The following is a 23,933-nucleotide window of genomic DNA, read 5'->3' as shown; positions in this document are numbered from 1 at the left end:
ATCCATTGTATCCAGTTTCATGCTGAAGGGCTTATCCATAAATTGAAAGTGACTACATAACTTCTCATTTAAACTCATAATAAAACTGGATCTCTGGTACATAACTTAAAATTGCTGTAGAAAGCTATGTGGCAGAGTAGAATCAGGAAAAATATATTGATCAAACAAATATAAAACAATGAGCTTTGATGATTTTTCTTAATATAGGGCTATAAAAGTTTACTATTCCATCAAAATTAAAATTCTGTTTGAATGTAATTAAAATTATAGAACATGTTGCTATTGCTGTAATTAACTTGGAATTAATATTTGAAATTTGTTTACTCATAATTTTAATATTGTTGCAGGCTTATTTATATATATATGTGAATGTGTGTGTGTGTGTGTGTATTATAAGGAAATATTACATTTTGGCCAGAAATGAGTATATTTTATTTATGTAAAATAGGCAAGCAGTACATACTTTCTTTTGCTTTTTAGTTTTTTGAAGAATGTTTAGAACTAAATAACATTAGGAGAAACTGATGGATAACTCTATGGCTCAGTGAATATGGAAAAAGTTACATTCTGTATACTGAAATAAAGTCTCTCTCTATAATATGCTAGTAGGATCCCTGTAGAAGTTGTGGTAACATTTGTTGGCAAAGATATGCAAAAACGGTAGAAATCCACAACAGGTCAATTTTTTTTTAACCGAACTATGTGACACGCTTGGTTTTTTTTTGTATATTATGTTTGGGAAGTGATTCTAAAGATAGCATTTGTTATTTCATGTTTACTAATGTATTTATACAACCCTTGCCCGGGACAATATAAGACATACCCCGAAAGTAAGACATAGTGGGGCTTTTGGGGATAAAAAGAAAGTAAGACACTGCCTTACTTTCGGGGGAAACACGGTATGTGCTCAGGTTTAATATAATTGCTGTTTAGAAGGTACGGAAAAAGGTCAACAATGTTCTGGGTCCTGTAATATCCCTGAACAGTACTTAAAGGAATGTGTTGTTCAGCTAGCCACTGTTCTCACAGACATGACTGCAAACATTGTTCCAGTGCCAAAAAACTCATGTGGCTTAATGATTGCACTCACTTCCATTATGTCTTTATCCCTTATATTTAACCAGTTTGTCTATCAGAAGAACCACTTTATAGATAATACACTTTCCTGTGTGCTTCATTTTAGGTTGGCAAACCTGGAGAAAAATATTCATGCAAATGCTGTTTGTTGATTTTAGTTTGGCATTCATATTCATTCTTCAGCATTTGGGCCTATTAGGTTTTAATACTCCTTTATGTAACTTGGCATTTGATTTCCTTATTGATAGGTCCCGGTTTGTGTGACTTGGAAGAAAGGTCTCCAACTCCATCTCCTTGAGTACATGTTCTCCACAGGGCTGTGTCTTGAATCCACTACTGTTCATCTTAATAACCCATAACTGCTGTGCCAAACCTGCTACAAATCATATTGGATGACATGGGAGTGGTGGGTCTTAATGTAGGATGATAATGAAGATGCTTATAAGAGGTGATTGGTGGACTGGTATGATTAGAAATGTTAATAAAACAAAGGAGATTATTGTAATTTTAGGAAGAGCCAGTATAGTCATATTCCATTCAGTATCAAGGATACAGCTATAGAGGTAGTCAACATTATTATATATTTGGGGGTGGTTCTGACTAGTTCTGGAGAACCATTAGCGGAAATTTTGAATAGTTGAAACAGTAGCGGAAATTTTGAGTAGCTTGGAGAACCAGTAAATACCACCTCTGGCTATGCTCCCATCTATTCTCTGCCTCCCAAGTCCCAGCTGATTGGGAAAATTTTTTTGAATCCCACCGCTGCCCCATATACCCACTTTATAGTCCATTTCTGTTGCTCCACTTTGGGAGGAGGTTTTGAAGTACAGTGATCCCCCGAGTTTCACGATCCCGATCATTGCGAATCGCTATATCGCGATTTTTCCACCTGATGACGTCACTCCCTTCCTTTCTCATCTTTCTTTCTCTCTCTCTTTCTCTATCTTGCTTCTTCCTCTCTCACACTCTCTTCCTCCCTCTCTCATCTCTTTCTTTCCTTCTCTCTCTTTCTCTATCTCTCCCCCTCTTGCTCTCGAGCGGCAAGCGAGCAGCCGGGCGGGCAGGCGAACGGGCAAGCGAGCAGCCGGGCAGCCGGGCGAACGGGCAAGCGAGCAGCCGGGCGGGCGGGCGAACGGGCAAGCGAGCAGCCGGGCGGGCGGGCGAACGGGCAAGCGGCAAGCGAGCAGCCGGGCGGGCAGGCAAACGGGCAAGCGAGCGGCTGGGCGAGCGGGTGACGGGCAAGCGGCAAGCGAGCAGCCGGGCGGGCGGGCGAACGGGCAAGCGGCAAGCAGCAAGCGAGCAGCCGGGCGAGCGGGTGACGGGCAAGCGGCAAGCGATCTTGGGGTTTCCCCTTTGCCTGGGCGTCGGGAAGACCCAGGGAAGGTTCCTTCAGCCGCCCAACAGCTGATCTGCTCCGCAGCGCGGCAGCAGCGAGGAGCCGAAGATGGGGTTTCCCCGTTGCCTGGGCAACGGGGAAACCCCATCTTCGGCTCCTCGCTGCTCCCGCGCTGCGGAGCAGATCAGCTGTTGGGCGGCCGAAGGGTCTTCCCCGCCGCCCACACGCAAACTCCACCATCTGCGCATGTGCGGCCATGGAAAAAGGGGCGCGCATGCGCAGATGGTGTTTTTACTTCCGCACCACTACATCCCGAAATATCGATTATCGCGAGGGGTCTTGGAACGGAACCCTCGCGATAATCGGGGGATCACTGTATTTCGTACAGGACTATCAGATTCTCTAACAGTATTGTTCTCTATGTCATCCATATGGTAAACTCACTAGATTTATTTTTCCTCACCATGTAAATGTATATATTTGAACTAGATTGCATTATTTCCCTGGATCATATAATATATATGGGTACATGCGTATTTATTTATTTATTTGTCATGTTTATATAGTCTATATTGAAGATGGAGACCCTTTGTATATGCAATGAAATTTCATTTTAATATATGCTAATCAGTATACTTTTAAAATGACAATAAAGTTATTATAAGCTATTGTTATTTGTGATTAAGATCCATTTTCAGCTATCATCTATAAGGATGATTTTCAACATTTTCAAATCTTGAAATACAGAAAACAAAATCACTCTTTTCATAAAATGCAAATCTTTAACAATAATAAATTCTTTGAAGCAGTAATTCTCAATGTTCATCCAATAGGTTTCTGCCAGAAAACCTGAATTGTTTCCATTACTGATTTTGAAGTATGCAGAATTAAATAAATAGCATTATTTTGCTTCAATGCCTGAAAAAAATTATCATTTTATATACAACAAAATTGGATAGAAAAATAAACATGTACTATAGTCACTGAAGATAGACAGGCAGATAAATAGGGACAGAGATGCTGATAAATTATAGTGAAACCCAAATCTATCATTAATGATGCTGCGTCTTCGTTGGCATAGGTCTTTTCCCTTTCTGATCCCTCGGCTTCTCTTGTTTCAACTGTAATGAAAAAAATAATAAAATTAGTTGAAACATAAGTTCTACTTTTTTCCTGCAAAGTATAAAAATCAACTTTCATCTAGTTCTAGTTTCAGATCTAGTCCCATTATTGCTACATTTTCTTATCCTACAGTATTAGAAATTTATTTTTCAGAATGAATCTACATCCAAGCGCCCATATGAATTGTCACAAACTCACAAATTGAAATGTATGTGTTATGCCATTGTTGGAAATCTCATAGCTGTGATCTAAGGTGAAGGTAGAGAAACACATGACAATTGGCTATCATGCTAATTTAAAACTTGTAGCAAGTTATAGAATGTTTAGAAGGGAATAGAATGGAATAGAATAGAATAGAATATTTTATTGGCCAAGTGTGATTGGACACACAAGGAATTAGTCTTGGTGCATATGCTCTCAGTATACATAAAAGAAAATATAGATTTGTCAAGAATCATGTGGTACAACACTTAATGATTGTCATAGGGGTCAATTAAGCAATGAAGAAACAATCAATATTAATAAAAATCTTAGGATACAAGCAACAAGTTACAGTCATATTAAATGGGAGGAAATGGGTGATAGGAATGATGAGAAAAAACTAGTAGAAATAGAACTGCTGACTTAGCAAAAAGTTTGACAGTGTTGAAGGGAATTATTTGTTTAGTAGAGTGATGGCGTTTGGGGAAAAACTGTTCTTGTGTCTTAACGTGCAGTACTCTATAGTGATGTTTTGAGGGTAGGAGTTGAAACAGTTTGTGTCCAGGATGCGAGGGGTCAGCAAATATCTTCACAGCTCTCTTTTTGACTTGTGAAGTATACAGGTCCTCAATGGAAGACAGATTGGCAGCAATTGTTTTTTCTGAAGTTCTGATTATCCTCTGAAGTCTGTGTCGGTCTTGTTGGGTTGCAGAACCAAACCAGACAGTTATAGAGGTGTAGATGATAGATACATTAGCCAATAAATGTTATTTGTGCAATTATAGTACAGTGGTACCTCTACCTAAGAACGCGTCTACTTAAGAACTTTTCTAGATAAGAACTGGGTATTCAAGTTTTTTTGCCTCTTCTTAAGAACCATTTTCTACTTAAGAAACCGAACCCTGAAAAATTTCCCAGGAAATTTGAGAGCAGTACGAAGGCCTGGCCAGTTTCTTGCCATTCCCCCTTTAATCTCAGGCTTTTCTGGGCTCTTACAGCAGCCTTTTGATGGCGCTTAAGGAGACTTTGGCAATCCAGACCAAACGAAACATTTTCCTTTCTCTGGGCACTTGGAGGGAATAAACCTCTGCCAGCATCCAGAGAAAAGAAACACTCCCTTCACTCTGGGCAGCTCAGAGCGAATGGAGTGTTTTCTGTTCTCTGGACGCTTGGAGAGGGAATAAACCACTTCGCTGTGGTGATTCCCTCATGCTGCCCCCCATACACTCGGCGTGAGGTTCTGGGCACGGAAAGGCAAAAGGGTGCGCTCCGCCCCGGCCAGATCAAATCGGGCTCAGTGAAACTGAGGAGTCACCACAGTGAAGGAAAGGCACTGGCTACAAAGCGAGCGACAGGAAAGGGAAGCTCTTCAGCACGGGATGGAAGAGGAAGCAGGAAGCAAGGAGCAGCAGCCTTTCGGTCAAAGAGGCGGGATGTCCCCCCCCCTGCTTGGGTTTCTCTCTCTGGCGCAGTGTATGGGAGGCAGCCTCACACCTGGTGTATGGGAGGCTTGTGCTCCTCCTTGCCGCCTCAGAGTCCCTCTTTTTTTTTTTAAGCCTTAAAGTTTTGGAATTTTTTGATTCCCCTCATCTCACCTTCTTTCTTCAGCAGCGATTGTCTTCCTCCTCTTCTTCCTGCTCCTCCTCCCACCCAAATTCCAAGCTTTTATTTATTTCCTAATGGATTTGCACACATTATTTGCTTTTACATTGATTGCTATGGGAAAAATTGCTTCTGCTTACAAACTTTTCTATTTAAGAACCTGGTCACAGAACAAATTAAGTTCTTAACTAGAGGTACCACTCTACTAATAATAGGCAAATGTGCTGCCTCTAAATCTTTTATTGCTTTTGAAAAAAGTCACTAGTCTTCAATATAAATTATATAAACACTCTTCTTTGTTTTGCTTGTCTCAATAATCCTGATATTCCCACCTAAGTACATGTGATTTTCAGATATCCCTACAGTTTCCCAATGTACTATTTAAAATTGTCAACACATTATTATGTGTGCTAAGTGCCATTTGAACAAATTATTTTTAAACGGAAAGATGTTTCTGCTTTAAATAATGTGTGCTGTGGACTTACCCTTGCCTGATACTGTCTTTCAAAATAAGCCATATCATCTTCTTCAGATCTCCTTAAACTGGAAACTTGCATTGCTGTACTTGTACTTCCTTAAACACAATAATTTTGTTAGATTTTAAAATACATTTAAATATATATAATCAACTATTTTAAAAATGTAAAAATCATTACCATCAGTTAATTGAGAGTAGGCCTGCATAGAACTAGATGGACCTTGGAATGCTTTTAAAAATGGATTATCCATGTTGGTTACAGGAGCGTCTAGTAACTGAGTAGAAGGTGCTCCTTTAAAGTAAACAAATATTAACAATTAAAGTACTACTGCTTTTGAATAAAGTCTCTAGGTTAAATATTTGTTTGATTAAGACCACCAAAGATATTGAACAGCATTTCTATTAGTTGATGGTGTAATATAAAATGAGCAAGTTGATAGTGTGGATAAAATAGGATAATCAAGATGAATCAACACTTATCAAAAGGGTTGATTCCATTTTTTGCAAGTCACATTGAAATTTTAAAAATGTAAATCATACTACATGTATTAACCTAAACATGAAAACCTAATCTTGGAAATGGCCACTGTTACAAACTGCTGCAGTTCATTTCCCTTTTTTTGTTCGCCCTATCCCAAATATCAATATAAACCTCCAGCTTAAGATAATACCCCACTTATCAGAAAAAATGTAGTCCAATTCACAGAACATTTGAATATAAAGTAAAATTTATTATTTTATAAATATAAATTATATTTATTTAGAGTCACTTGGCAGGGAGATGAATGGCAAAAATTTAATAAATAAAATAACAAATACATTTATAAAATATAACATGAAATATGAAGTAGCACATTTCTTTAAAGCACCACATTTTTGTTGCAAAATGAGAACTGCTATTCATTTGGGAATAAGTATGAAATATATTTTAACAAGAACAATGATTAAGGTATTACAGTGGTACCTTTACTTATGAACTTAATTCGTTCCGTGACCAGGTTCTTAAGTATAAAGGTTTGTAAGAAGAATCAATTTTTCCCCTAGGAATCAACGTAAAAGCAAATAATGCATGCGATTGGAGAAACCAGAGGGAGGATGGAGGTCCTGTTTCCTCCCAGGAGATTCCTAGAGAGGCCCCATAGAGGTTTCTGTCTTTTCCAGCCCTGTTTCTTCCCAGGGGATTCCTAGAGAGGCCCCACAGAGGCTTCTCCCTACCTTTTCCAGTTACAATTTCGAAGACCCAGGCTTGTAAGTGGAAAATGGTTCTTGAGAAGAGGCAAAAAAATCTTCTTATCTAGAAAAGTTCATAAGTAGAGGCGTTCTTAGGTAGAAGTACCACTGTATTAAAGTTTAAAAAACAATCAAATATATTTACGGAAGCAACAGTTAAAATGTATCCTAAGATAGCTTCTTACATCTCTGTAAAAGGGATGAAGTATGAAAAGAATAATAGTTTTTTCTATATCAGAATTTATTTGAAATGTATTGATAAGTTACAGATAAAGCTCAGCTTAGAGTCATTCCAGCAGGAGAGTCCAACAGATTCAATGATAGAAAAAAAAGAAAACTCAGGATAGTTAGGATAGCTTCCTCATACAGTGTTCCCTTGACTTTCGCGGTTCCGACATTCGTGAAAAGTCTATACCACAGTTTTTAAAAAAAATATTAATTAAAACATACTTCACGGGTTTTTTTCTATACCACGGTTTTTCCTGCCCGATGACATCATATATCAGCAGTCCCCAAACTACGGCCCGTGGGACGCATGCGGCCTGCTAAGGCAATTTATCCGGCCCTAGGTAGCGCACAAGATTTTATACATACACAATAAGCTCCCGAATCTCCCGTCCACTCACCACGAAAAACAACCCCTCGCGCAGCCTTTTCCAAGGCTGTGCAACAGAGCCGGGTGTTGGAGTTGGGGGCGGGAAGCAACTAAAGTGCTGAGGCCGACGAAGGTTTTTCTTATTTTGAATGTCGTGCACGCATGTGCACGCACTCCCCATCCCTCTGCCAGCCCACCAGAGTGGGGGGCAGGGAGGCCACAACCGAGAGGCTCAGCACCGGCCCATCCACGGCGGGTGGGGTTGGCTGCGGCTCCCCTTCCTTATTGCTGCCACCTGTGCCTCCACTCAGGGAGTCACCATGGTCACCGTGCCTTTTCCTCTCGCTCAGCTCTACGGCCATCGGCTTGGTGGTGGGAGAAGGAAAGGGAGCCACCCCCGCCCACCACGGATGTGCTGGTGCTGAGTCTCCCTGCCCCCCCCCCGGCGGCTGGCAGAGGGATGGGGAGCATGCGCGCACAACATTCAAAATAAGAAAAACCTTCGCCGACCTCCGCAGAGAAGAAAGGAAGAGAGAGAAAAAGAGAGAGAGAGAGCAACAGACAGAAAGCAAGATAGAAAGAAAGAGGGAGGGAGAAAGTGAGAAAAAGAGAGAGAGCAAGAGAGGGGGGGAGAGAGAAAGAGGGAGAGAGAGAGAGAGAAAGAAAGGGAGAGAAAGAGGGAGAGAGAGGAAGGAAGAGGGAGAGATAGAAAGAGAGTGAGTGAGAGAAAGAAAGCAAGAGAGAGAGAAAGAGAGGGGCAGAGAGAGAGAAAGAAAGAGGAAGAGATAGAGAGGGAGAGAGAAAGGAAGAGGGAGAGATAGAAAGAGAGTGAGTGAGAGAGAGAGAAAGCAAGAGAGAGATAGAGAAAGAGAGGGACAGAGAGAAAGAAAGAGAGAAAGAGGGAAAGATAGAGAGGGAGACAGAAAGGAAGAGGGAGAGATAGAAAGAGTGAGAGAGAGAGAAAGAGAGTGAGAGAGAGAGAAAGAAAGAGAGAGAGAGAGAGAGAAGGAGAGGAGTCTTCGGAGAGGGGCGGCATACAAATCTAATAAATATAAATATATATAAGAAAGAGAGTGAAATAGAGAGAAAGAGAAAACTCGGCAAGGAGTTGTGGACTTGCTTCACTTCGCCTCCTCCTCCTCCCCAAGGGCGGCGTTAAGAAAATTGCAGGGCTTTTTTAAAGTCCGGTCCTCGAACAGTCTGATAGACCAGCGTTTCCCAACCGGTGTGCAGCGGCACACTGGTGTGCCGCGAGACATGGTCAGGTGTGCTGTGACGCTCCCCGCCCGATCTGCCCCCTCTCCTCCTCTGCCGCCCCCTGCCTTGGGGCGCGACTTCTCTCGCGGCGGCTGCAGCTTCAGCTCCTCGGGACAAAAGCGCTCCCAGCCAGGGGGCTGCGAGAGGGACGGGGCGGGGAAGGGAAGAGCGCGAGACCCCCAGACAGAACGGCTGAGGGGAAGGAAAGACAGAAGGAGGGAGGGATTGAGAAGCGAAGCCAGGGAGGGCTGAGAGAAAAGGGGAGCGGTGTGCGCGCGAGAGGGGGGGCGGGCATTACTGAAACGAACGGAGAAAGCCCTCTCTCGCAGCGAAAGCGCTCCCAGCCAGGGGGCTGCGAGAGAGGGCTTTCTCCGTCCGTTTCGGGAAAGAAACGGACGGAGAAAGCCCTCTCTCGCAGCCCCCTGGCTGGGAGCGCTTTCGCTGCGAGAGGGCTTTCTCCGTTCGTTTCAGTAATGCCCGCCCCCCCTCTCTCGCGCGCGCCGCTCCCCTTTTCTCTCAGCCCTCCCTGGCTTCGCTTCTCAATCCCTCCCTCCTTCTGTCTTTCCTTCCCCTCAGCCGTTCTGTCTGGGGGTCTCCCGCTCTTCCCTTACCCGCCTCCCAGACTTTGCCTTTGCCACCCCCACCCCTTTTTGGGTTGGCAAGGAGTCCTTTGCCGCATCCCGCAGTTCGCTGCTCTTTCTCTCTCTCTCTTTCCCGTGAGGTGGGGGAAGGAAAAAAAAAGCAAAAAACCCCTCATACTCGTCCCTTCAGCAGTGAGGGAGGGAAGTCAGAGGGCGAGGGAGCGAGCGAGCGCTCTTGTCCTCGGTGCCCTCTGCAGCGTGCCTTCCTTCTTCTTTGCCGCCGCTGAGGGACGGAGAGAAAGATAAAAAGGAAAGAGGGAGGGAGAGATAGAAAGAAAAGAGATAGAAAGGAAAGAGGGAGGGAGGAAAGAGGGAGGGATAGAAAGGAAAGAGGGAGGGAGAGATAGAAAGGAAAGAGGGAGGCAGACAGAGAGAGAGAGAAAGAGAGACATAGCAAGAAAGAGAGAGAAAAAGAAAGAGATAGCAAGAGAGAGAGAAAGAGATAGAAAGAGAGACAGAGAGACAGAGAAAGAGAGAGAAAGGGATAGAGAAAGAGAGAGAGACAGAGAGAGAGAGAGAAAGAGATAGCAAGAGAGACAGAGAAAGAGAGAGAGAGAAAGAGATAGAAAGAGAGACAGAGAGAGAGACAGAGAGAGAGAGAAAGAGAGAGAGAGAGAGAGAGAGAGAAAGAAAGACATAGCAAGAGAGATAGAAAGAGAGAGAATGAAAGAGATAGCAAGAGAGGCAGAGAGAGTAAGGGAGAGAGAAAGACATAGAGGGAGGGAAGGAGGGAGAGAGAAAGAGCAAAAAAGAGAGAAAGAAAGAGGGATGGAGAGAAAGAAAGGAAGGAAGGAAGAGAGAAAGAGGGAGGGAGAAATAGAGTGAAATGGAGGAAGAGATTTTTTTTTGTCCAAACTTTTCTTTAGCCCCCCCCCCCGTGCGCCCCCCCCCCCCCCCCGTTCAGTGTTCCCCAGGATTTTGAAAATATGAATAATGTGCCGTGGCTCAAAAAAGGTTGGGAAACACTGTGATAGACAGTGAACTGGCCCCCTGTGTAAAAGGTTTGGGGACCCCTGTCATATGTCATCGCCCAACTTTCATCCACCATTGCTGATTGCCCAAAATCTCAGCCAATCAGCGGTGTTACCCCAGTGTGCGTTATTTGTGAATAGTTTTACAACTATTAAAACTATTATAAGACATGTTCAAGATGCCTCCTAAAAGTTCTGCGTGGAGTGTAGGCAGCGACAGTAAAAAGAGTAGGAAGATGCTGACGATTAAACAGAAGATTGAACTGTTAGATATGTTAAAAGAGGGTCGCTCATATGCGGAAGTTGGGCAGCATTATGGAATAAACGAATCGAGTGTGAAATACATTCGAAATGATGAAAAGAAGATAAGACAAACAGCTGTGATCACATTCAACAAGGAAACAAAAAGGATGGTGACGCCTAGAAATAAACGGCTTATGAAAATGAAAGCTGCTTTGTCTGTATGAGTACAAGACTGCTGTAAGAAGAGCATTGTATTGGATACCAATAAGATACGGACAAAGGCACAACAACTCTACACCCATCTGGCGAATAAAGGAGGCGATGCAGCTGAGGAAGAAGACGTTGATGACGGTGCTGATGACTTAGATGACCCCCAGCCATCAACATCAACTGCTTCTCCGACCACATCCACATTCACGGCAAGTAAGGGCTTGTTTGATAATTTTCAAATGCGCTATGGCCTGAGGAGTGTGTCATTGCACAGAGAAGCTACGTCAGCGGATATAAGTGCAGCCGAGGAGTACGTCCATGGCACGTTTAAGGAGATAATTGAAGAAGGGGCCTACCTTCCAGAACAGGACTTTAACATGGACAAAACAGGCCTGTTCTGGAAGAGGATGCCATTGCGCACTTTCTTAATGAAAGAGGAAGCCAAAGCCTCTGGTTTTAAGGCCCAGAAAGATCGGGTAACTTTGATTATGTGCAGAAATGCGGCCGGCTTCATGATCAAGCCAGGTCTCATTTATAAGTCCTGAAATCCCAGAGCCCTAAAGAACAGAAATAAGAATGTGTTGCACTATATACACTAAGTACACTGGATGCATAATCCTGAGGCATGGATTACGAAAGCCCTCACGCAGGACTGGTTTCATCAGTGCTTTATCCCACAGATGAAGGATTATCTGGCTGAGAAAGGGCTCAATTTCAAACTGTTTCTCCTAATGGACAATGCTGGAGGCCATGATGACCTGGCGCATGAGCATGATGGGGTTCATCGATTTATAAAGCTGAAGGAGATAACAACCTAAATCAAGCTCTTATTGGAATGCAGAATTATAACTTCAAATTAATCAGGAAGAAGAATTTTAAATCTATTACAGGGTGTCCAGGGGGAAATCATTTTGAACTTCCCTGATATTTCCCTGAAATTTCTCTGCAACTTGTGATTTAGTTAAGACATGCTCGTAGATGATGTCATACCAAATGGCTAAGGCATGGAGAAATATCGGTAGCTGAGGAAGCAAATTGTTGCCAGAGTTATGCTCATTTTTGCTTGACTCTGCTGGGCAGCGCAATCCATTTGGGGTTTTTTACATGATTTTCCCAACTTTTAAACATTTTAATACAGTTTGGGTTTTCCCCCTGATTTATTATGTTTTTTTCACTAATTTCCTGATAAGTCCCTGATATTTCCCGAACCGCCGATTTCCCTAATAATTCCCTGATTTTCCTGTTTTCCAGGTTTGCTGGACACCCTGCTATTAGGTTTCAAGTGATCTTCAAGGTAATTCTGTATGAATGAAAACATGACAATATTCATTTATTTAAAAAGTTCAAACATATTTGTACTAAACTATAAGTCTTGATAGTACTAAAATACATTTCATAATCAGACATTACTATTTGAAACAGCACTGATTTTGCTAGTCATGCAATTAAGCTATCACAGTTGTTACTTCAATGCATGTTCAACATCTCTACCTCACCCGTTTCTTCATGGATTTCAAAGTAAAATATATACTGGTAGTACAACCAATACTTATCTTCCCCCAAACACTCTAGGACAGTGATGGCTAACCCTTTTCTTGTCACATGCCAGCACCCATAATGCAATGCAAGCATGACACCCCCCCTGCATGCTCCACCACGCAAGTGTGTGTGACCCCCCTCTCTGCTCCCTCCATCCCCGCACATGCATGTGTGACCTTCCTACACCCCATCTCCCTCTTGCATACGCACGCAATTCCGCCACCTCATTTTCGGCCTAGCAGGCCTCTCTGCAGCCTCCTGGGACCAAAAATGGGCCATGCGTGGGGTACTACACTACTCCCATATCCTGTTTTGAGCCTAGCAAACCTCCCTGCAACCTCCTGGGACCAAAAAATGGGCTATGGGAGCTGCTGCCTCCCCACATCCTCCCCGCACATGCATGTATGACCCTCTACCTGTCCCGTACGTGCTGGCTCAATTTCCGCATGCACCCAGCCCTGCGTGTATGCATAGCAAATACCCCCAAATCAGCTGGCTAGCAGGGGGCGCGTGCATGCACGGTGCAGTTAAGCTGGGTGATGGCTTGAGTAGCTGCAGAGTGGGCTCTGCATGCCACTTGCGGCACATGTCCCATAGGTTTGCCATCACAGCCCTAGAATATTTGGCTGAGAAATACAAAGGCAATCAGACATAATTTTTTTAAAAAATTAATTTCATCCTTACCTATTCCACTATCATCAAGTCTCATGTAGCCTTCTGCTAAGGAACTAAAACCTGTTAGTCCCCCCATTGCAGCATAAGGGACATCGTGCCCAACTGGCTTTCCTTGGGCTAAACGTTCCTCTTTTGTTTCCACTATTGTTTCATGAGAATATGCTGGCTGGCCACATCCACAAGTAAAGCAACTGTGAAACCCTGCACATTTGGAACCTAATGCAAAACGTATTTTGAAAAAGTCAGAATTTATTTGAAAGGTTTCCATTCAATGTCAATTTTGCTTGCTGTAGCCTTGGTGATATAAACAACTTAAACCTTTTAATATTCATATACTGTATGTATTATTTAAATAAGACAGACATGACAAAAAGAGTAATAACTACAAGATGATTACTTCTACACCTGGAATCATAAATACTACTATCCTTGCTTAGATAATAATTTGCAGGTGAGTTCTAATTTTGCAAAGAGTTATATGAGAGTAGGACATGTTGACAATGATCACATTGAGGATCTCCTATTTAGAAACAGCACATATTTTTTAGAATAGAATAGAATTCTTTATTGGCCAAGTGTGAGTGGACACAAGGAATTAGTCTTGGTGCATATGCTCTCAGTGTACATAAAATAAAATATAGATTTGTCAAGAAACATTGGTACAAAACTTAATGATTGTCATGGGGTCAAATAAGCAATGAAGAAACAATCAATATTGATAAAAATCTTAAGATATAAGCAACAAGTTACACTCATACAGTCCTGAGCAGAAGGAAATCGGTGAAAGGAATGATAAGGAAAAAAACCTAGTAAAAATAGAAGTGCAGACTTAGTAAAAAGTTTGACAGTGTTGGGGGAATTATTTGTTTAGTAGAATGATGGCTTTTAGGAAAAAACAGTTCCTGTGTCTAGTTGTCTTGGTATGCAGTGCTCTGTAGCGACGTTTTGAGGGTAGGAGTTGAAACGGTTTATGTCCAGGATGCGAGGGGTCAGTAAATATTTTCACAGTCCTATTTTTGAATTCTTTATATCATTATGCAAATTAACCAGATTTAAAGTTTATTTTTTTAGCCTATTTGCTTGCCATTTCAATCAAAATTTACACTGGGCAACTCACATAAAAATACAATATAAAAGTAACCCAATTTAAATTAAAAATAAAGCATCAAAACAAAAATAGAGAATAAAGGATAGTGACAACACAAATCAGAGATTTTCCAAAAAATCCAGTCTTTAGAAGCTTATAGAAATCAATAAAGAAAAACCAGCCAAATCTTCTCAGGAACACTATTCCACAATATTGGAGCGGCAACAGAAAAGCAGCACCTCCTTATCTCAACTCCCTGAACCTCCCGCAGTATGTAATTTTCAGCAGTTTCTGGACTAAATCTAATCAGGCAGGCTAAAGCTAGATAAAAAATATTTATGGTGAATCTTGAACTAGTTTCCTGATTGCAGAATTTGAAATGTATTAGTTACTTCCAAAGCAATAGATATACAGTAGTCCCTCACCTATCGCTGGTGTTACGTTCCAGACCTGGCCGCGATAGGTGAAATCCGTGATGGGAAATTTATCGACTGATAGTACTTATTTAAGTATTTATATTGTAATTGTTTGGTAAGTTTTCATTGTTTTAAGTGTTTATAAACCCTTCTCACACAGTATTTATTTTAGATACAGTATTTAAATACAGTATTTACAATTTTAGATATATTTTTTTTTTTAAACCTGCCGATCGAGTTCGGCGGGCTGTTTAAATCTGCCGATCGACTTCCTCAGAAACCCGCGATGAAGTGAAGCCGCAGTAGGTGAAGCGCGGTATAGCGAGGGACTACTGTACATTGTTATGATACCGAGACAGTATTGAAAGAAAGGTATCTATAGATAGCAATTACTTTTAAATATAAATTACTCATTTAATCTAAGTACACTTACATATATTGCATAGAAATCCAGTTGCTGGACTATGCTGATCTGCAAAATGCTTACATCTACAGCGGATGGGTTGAGTACCATTAAGAGGAACAAAATGATAAGATTTGCAGGGGCACCGGCTCACTCTACAAGGTATAGAAATAGGACGTTCTTTTGGAATCACTTCAAAATCTGTTTTGTGTTGTTTATATCTAGAAAAAAATTCAAAAAAAATGCAGATGCACTGTTTAGTTACTATTCTCATGCATATGTACTCAGAACTTGATTTGGGCCCCTTCTGCAGCAATTACTGCCTCAATGCAGCATTGATACTATTCTATGTGCAATCCTTGTTTTATTGATGGCAGGTAATATTCTAATTATTTGAGAAGTTGGATTTGGGGTTTTCATGAGCTGTACCCCATAATCATCACAATTATGATAAATCAGGGCTTGAACTATCTTGCCTTGCATGTAATGAGTCTCTCTCCTATATTATGTTTCACCTTTTAAGTTGCATTACTGAAATAACTGAACTTTTGCATGATATTCTATTTTTTCGAGTTTGACCTGTACAATATTTCTTCAAACGAAAGACTAAGACAATCATAAATGATTTTATCTTTAAAACGAAAGAGTGGTTTTGCATTTGTTGCCTCGTCTTATTAGGAAAAACGGGTATTGTCTTAAAATCTTGGTTATTTTACTTTGGGTTGCCTTGCATGTAGTGAATCACTCTCATTTTTACGTTTCACCTTTTAAGTTGCATTACTGAATTAAATAAAATTTTGCATGATATTCTAATTTTTCAAGTTTCACCTGTATTATAAATATACAATATACAGTGTTCCCTTGATTTTCGCGGGTTCGAACTTCGCGAAAAGTCTATAACACGGTTTTTCAAAAATATTAATTAAAAAATACTTCAGTTTTTTCCCCTATACCAGTGATGGCGAACCTATGACACGCGTGTCAGCACTGACACGCGTAGCCATTTTCGGTGACACGCGGCCGCCAGAGAAACGGAGCTTTAGGGAGTGCAATTGCAACCACAATTATTATTATTATTATTATTATTTTTCCTCTCCCCTTAATTAAGAGGCCGGGCGATTTTCGCCCGGCCGATATTTGCGATGGCTGGGAGGGGCGAGAACACCGCCTCCCAGCTGGGCGTGCCTGCGCGGAGCGGAGGCTCGCCCACACGCTGCCTTTGGCAGCACAAGCATGCCTGTCCGGCCGGGGGAAGAATCGCCCCGGCTGGACGTCAGTTTCAGCTGGGGGGGGGCGCCGCCTCCCAGCTGATTGGCGCGGCACCAAGCATCGGAGCCCACCACGAACGGTGGTTGGCTCGCAGGGGCCGCTGGGAGTGAGGGGAGGGGTTGCAGGCCTATTTCAGGGTCTGGACCCCTCGCCCTCGCCCCTCTGCTCCCTGCTCGCCTTCCAGAACGGTGTTACAGGAGACGGTGCTAAGGTAAACCCTTACCGGGTTATTAATTTGCTGGGCTCACAAAAAAGAGAGTCTGAAAAAAAACCCTGCGTGGACGTCGCACCATTTGCTTCCTCCTTTGGTGGCTCATAACTAGATTTTTACAACCCCCCACCCCCCTTGATAAGCTTTTTCTTGAATCTGAACAGTTTGGGGGTTCGCCAAAGAGAGAAAAGTGAACGAGAGGGAGAGAGAAAGGGAGGAAGAGAGGAAGGAAGGAAGGAAGAGATAAATATAAAGGGAGAGAGGGAGAAAGAGAGGGAGGGGAAGATGGGAAGGAAGGAAAAGAGAGAAAGAGAAAAAAGTGGAAGAGAGAAGGAAAGAAAGGAAGGGAGAGAGAGAGAGAAAGAGTGAGAGAGAGAAGATAGGAAGAGAGAGAGAGAGAGAGAGTGAGTTTTAATAGTAATAGAGTTTGGTTTTGTTTTATTATTAATTTCTTTTAATAAAAAAGAAGGGATTTGTTATTTATTTATATTTATATTTATATTTATATTTTGTTTGTTTATCTGTCTATCTACCTACCTACCTACCTACCTACATACATACATACCTACATATATATATATATATATATATATATATAAAATATACTTCTATGCCGCCCAGTTTTTTTCTCAAGGTGACACACCACCCGAGTTATGCTCAGTTTTTTGGCGAATTTTGACACACCAAGCTCAAAAGGCTGCCCATCACTGCCCTATACCATGGTTTTTCTCACCCAATGACGTCATATGTTATCGCCAAACTTTCGTCTGCCTTTAATAAATATTTTTTAATAAACTTTAATAAATAGATATAGTGAGTAAAAATCTAAATGGTTGTTAAGGGAATGGTAAATTGCAATTTAGGGGTTTAAAGTGTTAAGGGAAGGCTTGTGATACTGTTCATAGTCAAAAATAGTTTATTTACTTCCGCATCTCTACTTCGCGGAAATTCAACTTTCGCGGGCGGTCTTGGAACGCATCCCCGCGAAAATTGAGGGAACACTGTATATAACTATTAAAGACACATATTCTCTAATCATTTTTTTTAATCTAAGATAAATTTTAGTGTATTATCCATTGGACAAATATAGAATGCCTCACCTGTGAGAACAAAAGCAAGGTGTTTCTGGACCCACAAGTTTACAGTCAATGCCGGTTGGTGATCTCCAGCTCACATATAATCTATTTTGCAACCTGATTGGTAATACTTGTTTCTTATATTGTTCATATTCTTCTGGGGTAAACAGTTTTCCACCATCATCTTCCCCTACAATTCTGAAAAAGTGTTGATTTCTGTAATACTTTACATTATATACTGTATTTAATTAAAATTGTAACCAACAACATTTTTAATAATATGCACATAGAATACAGGGGGAACTTGTCATATCATAAGTGAACTAGACAGAAAACAGGAATATCTAGGAATTCTAAATCTGAAAAATAATCTTTTAAATAATGTCAAATTTGATTTTTCTTTTCTTTTGTTATTTTTTCTCACAAAACTTTTCAGAATTTTAACAACCCTCTTGCAGATCCAATATAAGAAAAGTATCCAGGTTACTCTCGTGATTTTTTGTGTATATATCCCTTTGTGAATATATTTAGATATCAGCAAATATTTTTATATGTCTACTGTAGCATCTTTTTCTATGTCATTTGTGTAAAAATTCATGTTCAGTCTCAGTCTTAGAAAACTTATTCCTCTTCAATAACATATTTTAGACACATTCTAATGTCCAATTTTTGAAATGTTATATTATTATGTTTCAAAACAAAAGAGTTTTCCTATGGGAATTATTTTTAATAATTAATTCTAAATTATCTGGAGCCTTAATCAATTTGTACTTTCTAAAATCAAAGTTTTACTTTTCTTTTACTGTTTTTTTAAAGGATTCTTTAATTTTTTAGTTAAAACTTTCACTAAGGATTGAGGAAAACTTACAGGTGCTATAAAAAAATCTCAATCCAAAAGTTCCTAATAGCTGATGAACAATTTTCAAAAAATAGAAAAAGTAGTATGCAGACTTAGTGTGACTAAGATGACTACAGTATTCCCTAATCTCTCCGAACTTTAAAATTGCCAGAGAATTATATCTTCTGAATTCTTCAGCTGCTCCTATCAGAAGCACATGTGGGTGATCTTAAGTCCTCTCCTTCTCTGGAGAGGAAGAATCGGTCTACACAGCTTTTCACTGTGCTATGATCATCAGCTCCATATATTCAGTCAGATATTTCTTCTCCTTAAGTCAGGCATATTATTTTCTCACTTCCTACCCGTACAATAAAAGCTAAGAAATAGAAATTATTGGAATTGTTGTCTGGGCAGTAGGAAGAAAATGGTATGCAACAAAAGTGAGTGATCCCTGGACAAAGGATAGGCTATAAACCATAGTTATATTCACATTTCTAACATGATATATGAAATTAATTCAGACAACCATATATGTACAACATGCCAAATCATAAATTAATCATATTGGCTGGATTCTCATAACACAGTAGGTCACAAATTAGCCAACTATATTTTAACTTGGCATGTTCTGCAAATTCAGATAAGAAGTCTAGAATATAGTGGTTCCTTGACTTTCGTGAGGGATACGTTCCAAGACCGTCCGCAAAGTCAAATTTCCTTCTTTCCTTCTTCCCCCTCCCTCCTCCATTCCTGGTTTTACTTACCCCCAGAACCCGCAGGGGCAATGGGGCGGCAAGCTGGGGGCTTTACTGCATGACGGCAGGGGGCAGTAAGGCTCGGCTTCAAGTGGAGTGTACCAATGCTCCGAGAATCAGAGGGGAGGGATTGGGCGGCTGGGGCGGAAGCGGAGCTTTAATTTAAAGAAGCAGGACGGCTGGGATGGGGCGGGGTAGTTAAAATGCACAGTATTGTACATCGGGAAGCCACGGGAAAATGTTCAAATGTTCAAAAAAAAAGCGAAGTATTTTTTTATTAATATTTTTTGAAAAACCGTGGTATAGCCTTTCCGCAACAGCCGGACCCACGAAAGTCTGCAATCATTGAGTTTGAGTTGCCCTCCAAAATTCAATGTCAATGTACAGTATATAACGTCAAAATGGAAAAAGCAAATAAAATCCAAACAGACAGAAATAAAAACAGCAGCATGCATATGTTAAAAATAAATACAAGGATTAATAACATCAACCAATATCACCTTTCAAATTTCATATCCCCAATCTTAATACGGCTATAGGTCACTTTATAGCTTCTATGGCTTTAGCATGGAATGTATATTTAGTCAATAAATGAAAGCACATATTAACCCTGCTGTTCTCCTCGCTTTTACTATACACTTGTGATCCTCAGGTCATATATGACCCAGACTAAAAAAAGGTTGGCTTTAGCTACTGGAATTGTCTTTTTGAATACTTTTTTCGCTAATATACTAATTTGAACATTTCTGAACACAATGAAATGAAAACAGGAGTGAAAAAAATTAATGCTTATTTGTTTATTTTGCTCAGAAAAGCCCCCCCCCCCCGATTTTGTGTAATTTTTTCAATTTATAGATAGATTAGCCTGCAAAACCAGAACCTTTTGATTATCTTAGCATTGGCCTACTAATTTGAACATTTCTGAATATAATGAAATGAAAAAAATGATGTTTATTTGTTTATTTTGTTCAGAAAAGGGCCTTCCCCGCCTGTGTGCAATTATTTCACTTTATATATAGATTAGCCTGCTAAATCAGAATTTTTTGACTATCTTGGCCATTGGCATACTACTTTGAATATTTCTGAACATAACGAAATGAAAAAATGGATTTTGCAGGCTAATCTACCTATAAACACCCGGATGCTTTTCTGAGAAAAATAAACAAATAAGCATTAACTTTTCCATTTCAGTTTTCATTTCATTGTGTTCAGAAATGTTCAAATTAGTATGCCAATGCCCAAGATACTCAAAAAGATGATAAATCAACACCTAAAAACCAATAATTTATTGGACCCAAACTAGCATGGCTTTACTGAGGCCAAATCATGTCAGACTAATCTCACTGATTTATTTGACTATGTCACAAAGGTGTTGGATGAAGGTGGTGCCATGGATATTGCCTATCTGGACTTCAGCAAAGCCTTTGATACGGTTCCACATAAAGAGCAGATAGATAAGTTGTTGAAGATTGGACTTAATGCCTGGATAGTTCAGTAGATTTGCAGCTGGGTGAAGCATAGATATCAGAGGGTTGTTGTTAATGGAGAGTATTCTGAGCAGAGACTGGTTATAAGCAGTGTGCCACAAGGGTCTGTTTTGGGTCCCATTCTTTATAATATATTTGTGAGTGACATAGGGGAAGGTTTGGTAGGGAAGATTTGCCTATTTGCCGATGACTCTAAAGTGTGCAATTGGGTTGATATTCCTGGAGGCGTCTGTAATATGGTAAATGATTTAGCTTTACTAGATAAATGGTCAAAGCAATGGAAACTGCAGTTGAATGTTTCCAAATGTAAAATAATGCACTTGGGCAAAAGGAATCCTCAATCTGAATATTGTATTGGCAGTTCTGTATTAGCAAAAACTTCAGAAGTGAAGGATTTAGGGCTAGTGATTTCTGACAGTCTCAAAATTGGTGAACAGTGCAGTCAGGCGGTAAGAAAAGGAAGTAGGATGCTTGGCTGCATAGCTAGAGGTATAACAAGCAGGAAGAGGGAGATTGTGATTCCCCTGTATAGAGCGCTGGTGAGACCACATTTGGAATACTGTGTTCAGTTCTGGAGACCTCACTTATAAAAAGATATTGATAAAATTGAATGGGTCCAAAGACGGGCTAAAAAAATGGTGGAAAAGCATAAAACCTATCAGGAAAGACTTAATGAACTCAATGTGTATAGTCTAGAGCAGTGTTTTTCAACCAGTGTGCCATGAGACATGGTCAGGTGTGCCATGGGGAAATTAAACATGGGTCCCCAAACTACGGCCCACGTGCTGGATACGCCCTGCGGAGGCCATTTATCTGGCCTGCTGCCAGCCGCCTCCACCTGAACATAAACATTCCCCTCATAATCCCTCCACCTATCACCGACAGGAAGAATGGAGGCACAGGGAACGCTCACTGACCAATCACCTTCTAGGATTCATCCTGACCACTTGTCATTGTGTGGCTGCGGCGAGTAGTTGAAGCTGCTACTCCTCTCCATGGTCCCGATTTCTAATCCTGATCAGTACTGGAGGTAAATATTGCCACCATTAGATGAAGTCTCAGCGTCAGCTGGTTATGTCTATCTTGATGGTGTATATAGATACTTGATCTTTTTCTTTTTATAAGAGGCCCACGCAGAGGGTGATATATAATGCATTGCAATGCATCACAATGTTATCTATATTGTATATGGCCTCATGAAGGGTCATCTTCTTAAAGAGCTCAAATCTCTATATATGGTTGGTGGTGTGCCCCAGGATTTTGTAAATGTAAAAAATGTGCCGCGACTCAAAGAAGATTGAAAATCACTGGTCTAGAGGACAGAAGGGAAAGGGGGGACATGATTGAAACATTTAAATATGTTAAAGGGTTAAATAAGGTTCAGGAGAGAAGTGATAAATAAAATTGGAATGTAAGAATAGAGATATTTTTAAAGAAGTATATTAATAAAGCAAATCAAACTTGATAAGTAAAATTGGCGTATAAGAATAAAGATGGTTTTGAAAGATTTATAAAACTTTAATTAGTGAACAATAGATGATTTATGATACTGGAAAAAATGTATAGAATTGGTTATTTTTTTTCTATCTTTTCTTTTTCCTTCTTTTTCTTTTTTAATAATTTTAATAATTTCAATGTTTCTGATTCATAGGGGGTTTTAGATTTACAAAAAATGTGTGAAGAGAAATAGGAGGCACTACGGCCTACCAGTTAATTAGAATGCTAGAAATATTATTTATTTGTCAGTATATACTTAAGGTTGAGTGGAATAAATCCGTCATTTTATCCAATCCCTAACATTTGTTCTTGATTCAGGTGAGCAACCCTAAGTCTGTTGCAGAGTTTACAGTGCAACTAGGCTACAAGATCTGGCATACAGAAATCCGAACCGCCACAAGACCACAGCGCAGGTCTTCAAACATGATCTAATAACCGCAGGTCTTTAAGACATGGGGTTACCCACGCTTCGTACGGGCAACTTAGCAACGACTTTCCCACTCCCTTTTCGGTGAATAAGAATCGCTCGTTCAATTGGCTTCCTTACCTCTTATATTCCAAATAGTCGTCTATAGCCGCGGCAGCCCCGGACTGAAATGTCAGCCGCTCCATTACTTCAGGAACAGCCTAGGGGCTATCCGCAGCACAGATTCCCTTTCACAGATCCCGCGAAGCCTTTCTGAGAGGAACTCGAGACACGCTGCGATGGCCTCGGGGAAGGGGGGAGGTGTCTCACTGTTAGAAGGAGCGGCTGGGCCGCGGTGTCCCTCGGGAGGATTCGACGCTGCTGTGGAGGCAGCGGTTTCAGAACTCCTTCAGTGCCCGCCTCGGTTTTGAAAATATTTCGTTGAAACTGCCGCTTTTCCGTTGCTATGTCAACCCTTTCAGCGACAAAATTACAGTTTTAAGGATTTTGCAATAAGAGCAGCTAGTAAAGAAACGCTAGCTAGGCCGCCCTCCCTCCTGAAATTGAGTCTGCAGTTGCCAGAGCCACAAACTTTGCCTCTCTAGCCAGGGCGATTACTGCTTTAGTATGTCATATGAACTAATCGCCGGAATGGCGATTCAGTAACTACGTATATTTTTATATAAACTTAGCCAGTTTGATGCCATAGGAAAGCAGCATTTCACAACTTGGTAGTTTGATAGTATGTGGACTTCAACTCCCAGAATTCCCCAGGAAGCAGGCTCTGGAAAATTCTAAGGTTGAAGTCCACCTCTTCAAGTTGCCAAGGCTAAGAAACAATATAAAACGCTGGCATACAAATCAGGAAACTGAGTTCTGCCGTAGCCATAAAAGTTGCCTGAATGATTTTAGATCAGTCCATTTCTCTCAGCCCAGCCCAACCCAACCCACCTCAGTTATGGGGAAACTACAATAGGAAGCAGGGCCATTAGGTAGGTTCCTTGCCTTGGGTTTTATTTATTACCAGTATATACACAAAACTTTGTGTGCATGTGCATGTATATTGACTTATTTATACACGTATATTTACATATACTGTATACAGTACATTATATACATGTATATATACCATTGTGTCTACCTGTCCCTGTCCTACTGTTCTATTGTCTTCTATCATTACTTTTTATCTTTACTTATCTAATGTTTTATTTGTACAAATTATTTTATTTGTACAAATACATAAATAAAAAAATAAAATACCTTTTGTAACTTCTGACAAAGTCAGTGGGGAATCCACATTCACTTAACAAC

General features: G+C 40.7%; 1 protein-coding gene across 5 annotated transcripts; it reads right to left on the bottom strand.

The window, feature by feature from the left end:
• Positions 1-3,009: 3,009 nt before the first annotated feature.
• FAM221A (family with sequence similarity 221 member A) lies at positions 3,010-23,384 on the bottom strand. Of its 5 annotated transcripts, none has more exons than XM_070729656.1 (7): positions 22,764-23,384; positions 17,664-17,837; positions 15,114-15,304; positions 13,187-13,393; positions 5,995-6,108; positions 5,824-5,912; positions 3,010-3,534 (listed from the first exon to the last, which is right to left on the bottom strand). In XM_070729656.1, the coding sequence occupies exons 1-7, from the start codon at positions 22,826-22,828 to the stop codon at positions 3,466-3,468; spliced, it is 909 nt and encodes a 302-aa protein (XP_070585757.1). In that variant the 5' UTR covers positions 22,829-23,384; the 3' UTR covers positions 3,010-3,465. The 5 variants fall into 5 exon arrangements, with proteins under 5 accessions (XP_070585757.1, XP_070585758.1, XP_070585759.1 ...); XM_070729657.1 differs by lacking the exon at positions 22,764-23,384 and adding an exon at positions 21,644-21,696; XM_070729658.1 differs by lacking the exon at positions 5,995-6,108 and having other exon boundaries at positions 22,764-23,321.
• Between the last annotated feature and the right edge of the window lie 549 nt (positions 23,385-23,933).

This window comes from Erythrolamprus reginae, chromosome Z (assembly GCF_031021105.1).
Source record: "Erythrolamprus reginae isolate rEryReg1 chromosome Z, rEryReg1.hap1, whole genome shotgun sequence".
In the NCBI taxonomy this organism is placed as follows: Eukaryota; Metazoa; Chordata; class Lepidosauria; order Squamata; family Dipsadidae; genus Erythrolamprus; species Erythrolamprus reginae.
The sequence above is the reverse complement of the archived record's forward strand: the minus strand, read 5'-3'. Positions and strand labels throughout refer to the sequence as shown.

Bases quoted from the DNA above. Each gene is read 5' to 3' on its own strand.
- FAM221A (XM_070729656.1), bottom strand. From the start codon at position 22,828: ATGGAGCGGCTGACATTTCAGTCCGGGGCTGCCGCGGCTATAGACGAC. The intron at 13,394-15,113 runs GTAAGTGTACTT...GTTTTGCATTAG, and splicing joins TGGATTTCTATGCAATATAT to GTTCCAAATGTGCAGGGTTT. The intron at 5,913-5,994 runs GTAATGATTTTT...ATTGTGTTTAAG, and splicing joins CTACTCTCAATTAACTGATG to GAAGTACAAGTACAGCAATG.